General features: G+C 44.8%; 1 protein-coding gene across 1 annotated transcript in view; it reads right to left on the bottom strand.

Annotated features, from left to right (window-relative positions):
- Window positions 1-323, bottom strand: part of LOC123521109 (survival of motor neuron protein-like) — a 2,112-nt gene extending 1,789 nt beyond the window's left edge. Inside the window, exon 1 of the mRNA XM_045285286.1 lies at window positions 28-323. Within this exon, the coding sequence (XP_045141221.1) occupies window positions 28-323 (296 nt within the window). The remainder of the gene's footprint in view (window positions 1-27) is intronic.
- Window positions 324-12,781: the final 12,458 nt, after the last annotated feature.

The following is a 12,781-nucleotide window of genomic DNA, read 5'->3' as shown; positions in this document are numbered from 1 at the left end:
GCTGGGTAAATGCAGCCATCTTCTGACCAAATGGCGGAACATTTATCACCAACTTTCCACTGCTTCAGTGGAGTCATGACGGTCTTTTTCTGGCTCTTTTTCTTCTTAGTAGGCTTTCTTTTAGGTGTGAGTTTTGGTTTGTCAGTAGCTTCACAAATTTCTCCATTCTTTAGAGCATTCTTAAAGGAAGCTACAGCTTTATCATAGGCCTTGATCAGTGCCGTATCATCCCAGATGTCAGCGTCGTAGCTCTGGCCTGTTCCACGCCGGAACAGCACGGCGTCTTCCCGCTCCGGGACGCCGCCGCCGCCACCCATTGCCATGGCGAGTCCCTCTTCCCACTATTATGGCCTTAGTTTTGCTTCACTAATCTTGCTAGACCTGCATATGCACACTTGTACAATCAAGATCTTTTGATAGACAAAATCCAAGATAGATAAACCCCTTAGAAATTGTAATAGGAGTAATAATTCCTTGAGGGCATGGGAAGAAATAGGGGGGGGGGAATGATAGCAATGATAAATGTATAACCCCTTTTGAGGGGAAGAAACAACAGAATTGCGGTGAATGGATACATTGGATGCTGTAAAATATGGAAAATATATAATATATAATATATTAAGGGTTCATGGGTGTGGTAGGGTGCAAGGAGGGAGGGGATAAAGGGGAACTAATATCAAAGAGTTCAAGCAGAAAGAAAACATATTGAAAATGATGACAGCAATTTTACAATTATGCTTGATCTAATGGAACTATGGATTATAATAGCTATAAGAGCTCCTAACAAAATGTTCCATTTTTTTTCTTAAAAAGAGTTAGTCTTAGAAACCCCTAGGGGCAATTCCATCTTGTACTCTAGGGTTGTGCTGAGTCAGAGTTCCTCAATGACAGGGAGTGGAGTCAGCCTAAGAAGGAATACCGGTAGTGCAGTGGGTTAAGCATTGCACTGCTGATCACAAGGTTCAGCCCCACCAGCCATTCTGCAGGAGAAAGACAAGACTGCCTGTTGATATCCTCTGGAGCCATTCCAGTCTGTCCTTTGACGCCTCGACGTGAGGATTGACTTGGGGAGTGGGAGTTGGGGGTTTTATGAGTTTCCTGATTGGTGTAAAACCCTTTTTTGCAAAATCATTTTATTGGGAGCTCATATAACTCTTATTACAACCCATACATACAGCCATTGTGTCAAGCACATTTGTACATTTGTTGCCATCATCTTTCTCAAAACATTTGCTTTCTACTTGAGCCCATGGTATCAGCTTATTCTCCCCTCCCTCCCCACACCCCTCCCTCATGAACCCTTGATAATTTATAAATTATTATTTTATTACACTGACATCTCCCTTCATGCACTTTTCTGTTGTCTGTCCCCCAGGGAGGTGTCATATGTAGATCCTTGTCATCTGTTCCCCCTTTCTACCCCACCTTCCCTCCACCCTCCCGGAATCGCCACTCTCACCACTGGTCCTGAGGGGTTCATCTGTCCTGGATTCCCTGTGTTTCTAGTTTTTATCTGTACCAGTGTACATCCTCTGGTGTAGCCAGATTTGTAAGATAGAATTGGGATCATGATAGTGGGGGGGTGGGCGGGAAGGAAGCATTTAGGAACTAGAGGAAAGTTGTATGTTTCATCGTTGCTAAGCTACCCCCTGACTGACTCATCTCCTCCCCACGAACCTTCTGTAAGAGATGTCCAGTTTCCTAGAGATGGGCTTTGGGTACCCACTCCGCACTCCCCCTCATTCACAATGGTATGATTTTTTGTTCTTTGACGCCTGATACCTGATCCCATCGACACCTCGTGATCACACAGGATGGTGTACTTCTTCCATGTGGGCTTTGTTGCTTCTCAGCTAGACGGCTGCTTGTTTATCTTCAAGCCTTTAAGACCCCAGATGCTATATCTTTTGAAGCTGGGAACCATCAACTTTCTTCACCACATTTGCTTATTCACCTGCTTTGTCTTCAGTGATCATCTTAGGAAACTGAAAATAATGCAATGCTACTTTAATAGAAGAAAGTGTTCTTGCATTGAGGAAATCGAGCTACCATATGACTCAACAATCCCTCTTTTGGGCATATACCCAGAAGAGGCAAGAAACATACCACGGCCAGACATCTGTGCTCCAATATTCATCACAGCCCAGTTCACAATTGCAAGGAGTTGGAAACAACTCAAACTTCCATCTACAGATGAATGGGATTAAAAAATTGTGGTACATACATACAATAGAGTACTATGCATTCATAAAAAGCAGTGATGAATGCATGAAGCACATTGCCACGTGGGAAGAACTGGAGGAAATCATGCTAAGCGAAGTAAGCCAAGCACAAAAGGACAAGTACAACATGAGTCCACTGATGTAAGCTTTAAAAATATGCAAAAGGGGAATAGAAGAAGAAGAAAAAAGCTACTGTATACAAACATTCCTCTGGTGAGGTCCAGGTAATATGGCAAGGGCCAGACCAAATCCAGGGATACATATAGTAGCCTACTAAAAAGGGGTGGGGGATAAAAAGAAGACATGCATATCAGGGAACAAGGCACTAACCCACCTAAGAGGAGGGTATTATTTATATCTCCACAGGGAAAGAGGGACCAGACTTCAACCTGGTACTCCAAGATGTGAATGCAATATACTGGCATGAAGCAGGGAATCAATAGAGAGGTCTGAGGCGTCTGGCCCAATCCCAATTACATGGACAGCCCCACTCCCCCAAGAAGAATTTACTTCAGAGGACAACACTGAAGCTACAGCTCAGTCCCTCAGGGAGAGGGACATGTCTAATCAGAGCACATGGGAGCAAATGAAGGGGGAGGAAGTGAGAGTGGAGCACATTCTGGCCCACCATGCCTTGAGGACGATATTCCTGCTCAGAGCAGCCAATGCACTGAGAGGACCATATGGCTGGCCCCACTATGAGAAACAGCATCCCTCACTAACCCATAGCCCTATGTAGGACAACACTGGAGGCACAATGTGGGAATTGCGCCTGATCTGACCCCAATATACTGAGGCAAAACACTAAGGGCATACAACAGAACAGCAAGAGGAACAGAGTAAGGAAGCCCCCAAGGAATACCAAAAATAGATTTGGGGGCCAGGGCATGGAACCCCATCAGATTCTACCGGAAAACACTCCTAACGATCAACAACAGACCTTTAACTATTTACAGGCTTTATTTTTTATTTTTTCATTAGTTTGTTGTTGTTTTCTTTTCTTTTGTTGCTTTGTTTTGCTCTGTCTTGTTTTTTGTGCATATTATTATCTCTGCAGGTCTATCTAGATAAGACATGTGAGATAAACAATCTGGAGGAGAAAATGATGGGACCAATGGTTCCGGGGACCAGGGAGAGGAGGAGGTGGGGGGAAAGAAGTGGGTGAGACGGGGAGGCGGGGGAAAGAAAGTGGGTGTTAACAGACCCAGGGACAAGGGAACAGAAAGTAACCCGAAATTGAATGTGAGGAAGTTGTAGGAGGCCCGGTAGGGCTTGATCAAGGGCAATGTAACCAAAGAGGAATTAATGAAACCCAAATGAAGGCTGCGCATGATAGTGGGACAAGAAGAAAGTGAAAGGAAATAGAGGAAAGAGCTAGGAGGCAAAGCACATTTATAGAAGTCTAAATACAGGCATGTACATAGGTAAATGTATTTCTATATGATGATGGGGAAATAGATCTATGTGCATATATTTATAGGTTTAGTATTAAGCAGATGAACATTGAGCCTCCACTCAAGTACTCCCTCAATGATTAGTGTAAAATCTTATCTTACCCAGTTTGTGTTTTGAATATCTATTAATTCAGAAGACTCAGGGCTGGGGGTTGAGTATGTCTTTGGGCTTCTATAAGTAATTGGTCCCACATGTTTACATTCCTGGGGTGTTTTTGTCCAGTTTGTTTCATTTCCTGGCCCCCCAAACTGAGTGTGGCTCATAGCAATTACTCTTCCAGTGAAAAACCTCAAGGAGAGAGGCGTTCCGTGTGTCATGGGACGACCCGTACCAAAGGCTACTGAGCCAGAAGGCATTTGAATACAAGAAGATTTGATAGGTAGAGAGAATCCAAGTGACTGAGAACCCATTTTTCATTTCTGTTGGCTGGAAAACAATTTTCGCCAGATACCAGACTCCGAGGTGTAGGCTGAGGGAGAAAAATCGCTCCCAGTAAAATGTGGTCGAGAAGGCTGAGAGACATGACCTATGTCAAATCAACACTCCATTAGGTAAGAGAAGCTCACCCCAGTTAATTATTCATGTTAGGCAGCTCCTTGGGAGACACAAATCATGTTGGCTGAGCCAGCTGACCCCATCTTCACAGAGGGCCAGTGGAAAAAACTTCTTGGTCTTCAAAGAACCTGGGATGATTTTTGAGTTATAGTCATGACCAGGCTGGTTTGCAGAAGTGATTGGAATTCCCCTGGAAGATTGGCTGTAAATTCCTTCTCTGTGTTCCTCTGGCCCTCAGCATTTGACTCACCTTCACACAGTGATAAAGAGCAAGGAGTCCAAACCCAGGGCGGATTATCACTAAGTCTGAAGAGACCACCATAAACCGGTGGTTTGTGTCTTCCACAAGTGACTATTGAAACCACCTTATTCGATGAACTTGCTTAGCTGATGTCATTGAAGGGTTGGTGACTCTTAGTGACCCTATGCAACAAGGCAGAACTGCCCCTGTGAGTTCCAAAACTGTTTACTGGAGTAGAAAGGAGCCCTGATATTATCGTGATGATGCATTGGGCTGCTAACTACAAGGTCAGCCGTTCAAAACTACCAGCCATTCTGAGGGAAAAGGACAGGGCATCCTGTTCCCGTAAAGAGTTCCAGTCTCACAGGGGCAGTTCTACCCTGTCCTATAGGGTCACTGAGTCGGCATCAACTCAATGGCTGTGAGTTTTTTGGGTTCTTATTTAATGAAAATGTGAGAGGGCCAGAATGAAGTCAGGGTAGAGGAGCCCTCTGATGTCCCTGTCATCTTTCTGGAGGGAACCCAAGTGCTTGCTATGGGAATGTTGTATCCAGGTTGTGTTTAATCACCTCTCTGTTCTTGCTTTTACAGAGTTATTTAAAATGTGACCATATCTGTGAGTCCAATAGGTAACATAAAAGCCTCAAGGCAGATGTCCCAAATTTACTCTGCATTGTTTGAGTACCAGAGTCACCCTGGCTTCCCAGTTGACTGTGATCCAGAAATCATGGAATTTGTGGATGCAAAAATCATCAGTAGATAGGTTTTTATTTTGTAAATGTCACATATCTATATCATATGTACATTGTTATATGTATATTGTGTATACACCATGGTATTTTCAATTGCCACATACACATGTGAATGGTGGACATTGAATAAGGAAGATCGAAGAAGAATCAGTGCCTTTGAACTGTGGTGCCGGGGCAGAACATTCAAAGTACCACGGACTGCTCAAAGGACAAGCCTATCTGTCTGGAAAGAAGAATGTCCAGAATGCTCTCTTGAATCAAGAATGATAAAACATCATCTTATACACTTTCAACATGGCAGGAAAGACCAGTCTCTGAAGGACATCGTGATTGGTAAAATGGAGGGGCAGCCAACAAGAGGAAGGCCCTCAAGGAGATGGATTGATATAATGGCTACAGCAATGGGCTCAGGCATGGGAACAATTGTGAAGATGGTGCAGTGCCTTGTGTGTTACATTTTGTTGTGCATAAGATCATTATGGCTCGGAGTTGACTCGATGGCACCAAACAGCAACATATAAAGTATAAATATATATAATGCAAACATATATATTGAAGAACAAGAATGTCACTTTGAGAACTAAAATGTGTCTGGCTCAAACCATGGTATTTTAAATTGCCTCTTATGTACTGAAAGCTGGACCCTGAATAAGGAAGACTTGAGAGCAATGGATGCATTTGAACTATGGTGCTGGTGAAGAATAGGAGCTGCCAGAAGAACAAACACAAATCTGTCTTTGAAGAAGTACACTCCTTAGAAGCAAGATGGCAAGATTTTTGCCCGTGTCATGGGAGATGCTGTTAGTTGACACTGGTCTCTGAAAAAGGACATCATACTTGATGAGGTAGAAAGAAAATAAGAAAAGAGGACCACCCTCAAGCGTATGGATTGACACAGTCTCTGCAAAGATGGGATCGAGCATCGCGACATTGGTGAGGACGGTGCAAGTTGTGTCTGAGGGTCCCCGGGAGGCAGATCCCCCTCGACAGCACCTGAAAAAAGCAATGTATGCACACTCTTCAGCCCTAACTATCCGCCACTCAAAATTCCCTGAATTCTAATCGCAAATGAGTTTTCATGTGATCTCTTTGTGTGCAAGTTTATGAAAGAGAGAGAGGGAGAGACCTTTATCTGTGACAATTGGCTGCTTGGTAACTGCGATTTGCTCTACAGCTGTTAGGAGCCACTGTGTGGAGATGCGGCTCCGTTCTGTCTGTCTGTAAATAAGGGTGATTTTCCCTGTGTTCTGCCCTGTGCTTGGCATCTGGTCAGTGTTTAAGAAGCACTTTTGGATAAACTGTTGAATGCATGCCTGGTGGTTGTATAATATAATTTTCTGAATCCCCACTCAGGGTAACTAAGCTTTTTCTGGCCAAGCAAGTCAGTTTTAATGGGCATTTATTGTAAAATTATCTCTTGTCCCAATGACCCTGCATAGCAACCAAAAAGCCGCAAACCTGGGAAGCTAGCAAGAATAGTATTTCAGTTCATGAGCTTAATGGCACAGCTGATGGCCTTGATTGGTTCTGGATGGGCTCCCTCATGACCTGTTGCCAGATGCTGGATGAGGCGGCTGCCCTGCTGATCATGTTGGGCTCTTGCCCTTGGGAGATGAAGCAAAGGTCTGAGACCTAGCCCCCTCATGACTTTCAGACCCCAGCAGGCTGACTCAGCCATGTTCGCATGCTGGAGCCCAGGCACGAGAGCAGTCATCAGAAACATGGAAGCGTGGTCAAGCCTCTTCTCATGTCACGTTGGCCACGGCTCTGTCTCCCATTTCCACTCTCGACCTTTTCAGGTTTCTGTAACCTCTTGCAGTGGCCACACAGAACTCATAGACAATGGAGTTTTTCACACAAGTTAACAGGTTACAAATGAGGTGAGATATACTCTGGATGTAGTTATTCAGTTGGGATATGTTACAAAGTTCTTTGGGGGCTAATAATAAGTGTCCGAACAACACGCCACTGCCCAGTAAGCCTCAACCAGAAGGCACTCCATTCTAACTCAGTGGACTAGCAAAGCCAGGTTCCTGAATTGATTGCGCAGAGGCACTCTACTTCTCAAGCCAACATTCTGCTCAGAAGCACTCAGCTTTACTTGCTCTGAGAACTGGGAAGTCTATCGCTCTGTCTAATGCTGAGTGACGCTGCTGCTATACCACTCTCACTCTTCTTGTGTCGTAGCTGTCTCCTGTCAAGAAGGACCATTGAGCAGGGATCTCAGGTGCCGAGATGAGCACCACTACTAGCTCTTCTCACTTGCTGACAGTAAAATCCCCCACTTGTTGCTGAGCTAGTTCACAGTTACCCAGCAAAATGGCAATCACTCACAACTGTATCACACAAAATACAATCAGTATCTTCCCCTGCTGTCCCACCCAGAACCATCATGGTAAAGGCCTCTGGTGGGAGTTGTAGCCTTAACTATGGTTAAAAGAGCCACGTTAAATATGTCACTGTCCTGCACTCCTACCTTATTGGTCAAGCTACACTACATGCCTCATTCCAGTGGAACAGCTATGAAAAGTGTATAAATAAAGGCATGGAGAAAACCTGGGTTCAACAAACTAATCAATATACTACAATATTTATTAATGACTAGTGGATTCAAAATCATATTGCTCCCAGTCATCTCTCTCCATGGTGCCCATCTACGTCCACAAGGGGACATAAGCATGGAAAACTAGTAGTGGAGATGAGCCCCTCCAGAGGAACAACTCCATTACGGTGTACAGAGTTGATGGACATAAAGTGGGTGTTGACAAAGAAAAAGGAACACACTACGGACTGCCGGAAGGAAAAAGGGAAAAAAAAAAGAAGAAGAAACACAACGAGAATGCTCCTTAGAAATGAAGATGATGAAATTTCAACTCTCTTATTTTGGACATGAAAGATGGACATTGAATAAGATCGAGCAAAGAGGAATTGATACATTTGAATGATGGTTCTGGAGAAGAATATTGAAACTATCATTGACTGCTTAGTCAGGATAAACTGATCTGTCTTAGACGAAGTACAGCCAGAGTGCTCCTAAGAGGCAAGAATGCCAAGACTTAGTCTCACATATGCAGGGCATGTTGTCAGGAGAGACTGTCTCTGGAGAGAGACATCATGTTTGGTACAGTGAGGGGGGGGGCAGTGACAGAGAGAAATGCCCTCAATGTGATGGGTTGGCACTGTGGCTGCAACAATGGGCTCAGGCACAGGAACCATTGAAAAGATGACACAGGACTGGGCAGTTTTTCCTTCTGTTGTTCAAATGCTCACTACAGGTCGGGACCAACTCGATGGCACCTAACAACAATGGCAACATCAATAACAATTATCAGGATGCTGTAGCAAATTACAAATAATAGTCCAGGTGGTTCTGATACTACACTTTGACTTTGGATCCCCTTGGGGTAGGCCCACTATATTCTTAGATATAACTGAGAGGAATTCCCTGCCCTCCACACCCCTGTGGTCTTGACTCCCTGTCACTAGCTGGCCTCCTTCTGCAGCCTATGTCTAATCAATGGGCATAAAGTTTGCCTTGTTTGAGGTGTCTGCGATAAGTGGGAAATATTCTGAAATTCTTACAATTAGACTGGCCTAAGAGTATAGTTAATACTCTAACTGTCTGACAACCTAATCATAAGTCCAGCGAAGAAGCATGGCCACATTCACATACCTGTCCCCTAAGACAAAGCTCCGCCCATATCACAGCCCTACATTCAGAATTGAAGATAGGATGGCCATGAAGATACGCATGAGTTTCCCCTCCCTTCTCCCTAGTATACAGCACATGCACAAGCAATGATGGAAGATATCAGGTAGACATAGCAGGTGGCAAGAAATTTCCCAGTCACAGAAATCTTTCTCAGGCAGAGAATCCTCCTGGGGAGCATGTCCTGAAAAATAGATGGGCTTGCCTTGAGCTAACACCAGGGAAGAGGATGTTCAGGGGGAAGATGTTTATGATGAATGCTCTTGCGAAGCTAAACTCAAAGTAAAGCATGTGCAGGTCATGAGGCATCAAGAGCTAGCTAAGGAGTAATAATGCTTCTGTTATTAGGTGCTGTTGAGTGGGTTCCAACTCATCGCGATCCTACACACACCAGAAGGAAACGGTGCCCACCCCTGTGCCTTCCTCACAATTGTTAGGTTAGAGCCCATTGTTGCAGCCACTGTGTCAACCCATGAGATGGAGAGCCTTCCTGTTTTTCACTGCCTCTCCACTTTACCAAGCATGATGTCCTTCTCCATGGACTGGTCTCTCCTGATAATATGTCCAAAGTCCATTAGTACCCATTCCAAAGAAAGCTGACCCAACAGAATGCTCAAATTATGGAATAAAACCATTGATCTCACTTGCAAGCAAAACTTGGCTGAAGATCCTCAAACAATGGTTGCAGCAGTTCATTAAAAGAAAAGAAAAGAAAAGAAAAGAACTTCCAGATATTCAAGCTTGATTCAGAAGAGGATGTGGAACACTGGATGTCAAATGTCAGATTACATTACTGATGTCAGATGTATCTTGACTGAAAGCCCACTATACCAGAAAGATGTTTACTTGTGTTTCATTGAGTATGATAAGGCACTCAACTTCATGAACAATAACAAGGTATGGACAGTTGTCTTGAGAAGAATGGGAATTCCAACACTACATTGTGCTCATGTGGACTTGTCCATGGATTAAGATGCAGTTAGACGAACGGAACAAGGGCACACTATCTAGTTTAAAATTAAGGGAGGTGTGTGTCTCAGGATTGCATGTATTCCCCACACTTATTCAATGTGTTTGCTGAAACAAAAACTTCAAGAAGCTATATTATATGAAGAATAATGAGGTGTCAGGATCAGAGGAAAGCCTATTAATAACTCTCAATAAGCAAAAGGCACAACCTTGCTCTCTCAAAGTGTGGAGAACTTGAAGCACTTGCGAGGAAGATTGCATAGATAACAACTCGCTCTAAAGAAAACCAAAACCTCCACAACTGAAACAGAGGAGCGCATCCTGATCAATGGAGAAAAGATTGAAATTGGTAAAGGGTCCATGATCGGTGTTCAGTGTCAAGAGAGCAAGCAACGCACTGCATTGGATAAAGCTGCTGATAAGACGTCTTAAAAAGTGGGGAAAAGCGAGGATATTACGCTGAGGACTAAGGTGCGCCTGACTGAAGCCAGGGTACTTTTCAATTCCCTCATATGCATGTGAAAGTTGGACATTAAATAAGGAAGACCAAATGATGCATTTGAAGTATGTTGCTGGCAACAAATATCCAAAGTACCAGGGGCTGCCAAAAGAACAAACAAATCTGTCTTTGAAGAAGTAAACACAGGGTGCTCCTTAGAGGCAAGGATGGTGCACCTTCATCTCATGTAACTTGAGCGTGTTGTCAGGAGAGACCAGTCCCTGGAGAAGGACATCCTGTTTGGTGAAGTGGCGGGGCAGCGGAGAAGAGGAAGGCCCTCAAGGAGATGGATTGACGCAATGGTGCGAATGATGAGCTCAAGCATAAGAGCCATTGTGAGGACGACACAGGACGCTGAAGTGTCCCTTCTGTTGTCAGCAGGGTCTCCACGGGACTGAAACAATTAGATGGCACCTTGTAGCAGTCACAGCAAAGGCATTCTTAAGTCAGTTTGGGAGACTCAGTCATTTGACCCCAGAACAAACCCAACTCGGAGGTAAAAGTGAGTTTCCTGGATGAAGAGTGGCTGTGAACTGACTCCCCCTTTCTATGCACTTCTTCTTGCAGGTTGCCCATGCGTTGGCCCCTGGGTGACACTTTGAGATGCAGGGGCAGCCGGAGGGCATGAATGGAATCGTGAACGGGCATACTGTGCCAGGAACATGAAGACAGCTGGAGAACGAATTATATGGTAGCTTTCTTGAAAGCAGGAGTGCCCTGGCTGAATATCTGCCCGTGGCTCCTGAGTGTGAGTGTGCTCAGGCATTGTGCCAGGTACGGTCAGATGACCAATGGTCACGGGGGGTATTCCTAGTTCTGCTAGCCTCTGGGTTTCAACAGGAAATGTCCTTGTGGCTGTTCCATCAATTCTTAGCCAGGCCACGTTTGACAGGCTCAGACTTCTGTGGGCAGAGAGTTGTCATTGAATAATATTTGGAAGTGCATGACCAGGCCCTGTGTCCTAGTCCACTGTAGTCTGGACACTTCAGTGAAGCCAGTTCAACATCACAGTAACACCCGAGACAGCTGAGATGCAGGTGGTGCTGTTCTTGAGGTACACTGACCGTGAATGAAATCCAGACTCCGGCCTGGAAGGAGAGAACCGTGCAATTGAACTACCGCTGCCTTATAATTAGGCCTTTAACGCACTCACACTCACTGCCATTGAGTCAATTTCTACTCAGAGTGACCCAAAAGGCAGAATAAAGCTGCCTCTATGGGTTTCTGAGTCCGTAGATCCTTACGGAATCAGGCAGCCTCATATTTCTCCAGGCCAATGCCTAACCCACCATGCCTCCAGGGTTCTGAATAGGGCCTTTAAACCAAACTCGCTGCCATTGATTTGATGCCAACTCATAGCAACCCTATAGGACAGAGTTTCCGAAATGATAACTCCCTAAGGGAGTAGCAGCTGGTCATTTCTAACTGTTGCACTCAGCAGCCCAAGACATCATCATTATACCATCAAACCTTTAAGGGAGCTGAAAATGCTCAAGACCTTATAGAATAGAGGGATTACAGTTTAAATCAGGAGCAAGTCCTTGGACTGGGGTAGGAATGGGCTTCCTGTGTCTTCCAAATGCTTCCAGGGATGCACCTTGGCTCCATGGCCGCCTGGAGGAATCCCACTGCATGGGAGCATAGCCCTGCCATAGCAACCACCAGCTAGCTGGCCCAAAGGCAGGGGCAGAAGTGGTGCCAGGCATTTAATTGGCCGTGGGACATGTTGGGGACTTTGTCAGTGCAACTGAGGAATATGCTTTCTCCTTAGAGCTATGAAACAAGTCCTGAGGTGATCACTGTTGATGTCCTGGGTAATGACTGAGAATTCTGTCACTGGCAAAGCCGAGACAGATATCCCCATGACTCTTCACCCCAAAGCAAAGCTTTCCTCCACAGGCCAGAGAGGCTCATGGGAGGCAAGGGACAGGGAAAGACAGAAGCCAGGGAGTCTTCTCTTTCCAGCCTCTGGGGTCATGCAGTTCACCCTCCAAAGTTCAACAGAGAACGTTGGGTATTTATCTTCCACCTGCTTGGAATGCCTCACAGGATATTGCCACAGCCCCTGACCCTGTTCTTCAGTCAGCTGCTCCCTAGCCGTGGTTACGTAAGCCATCCACACTGTCTGTACAACTGATAATTCAAATCATGCTCTTGAAGGCTGTGTTCCATTCATATTCAAATTCATATGACTTGAAATGCATTTAGCCTCGAATAAATCATATGATGTATGCATTACGAAGCACCGTAATTATGATGAAGGGAAATGACAGGCACCAACTTACAAATAAATCAGGCCCTTTCCCAGCAAATGATCAAATGATAAATTGGCCATTGATGCTTTGACTTGCCTTTCTTTCTTTTCTTTTTTTTTTTTTA

The sequence above is a fragment of the Echinops telfairi genome, unplaced genomic scaffold (assembly GCF_000313985.2).
Source record: "Echinops telfairi isolate 266 unplaced genomic scaffold, ASM31398v2 ScPeMD7_7469;HRSCAF=8507_1, whole genome shotgun sequence".
Lineage (NCBI taxonomy): Eukaryota > Metazoa > Chordata > Mammalia > Afrosoricida > Tenrecidae > Echinops > Echinops telfairi.
The sequence above is the reverse complement of the archived record's forward strand: the minus strand, read 5'-3'. Positions and strand labels throughout refer to the sequence as shown.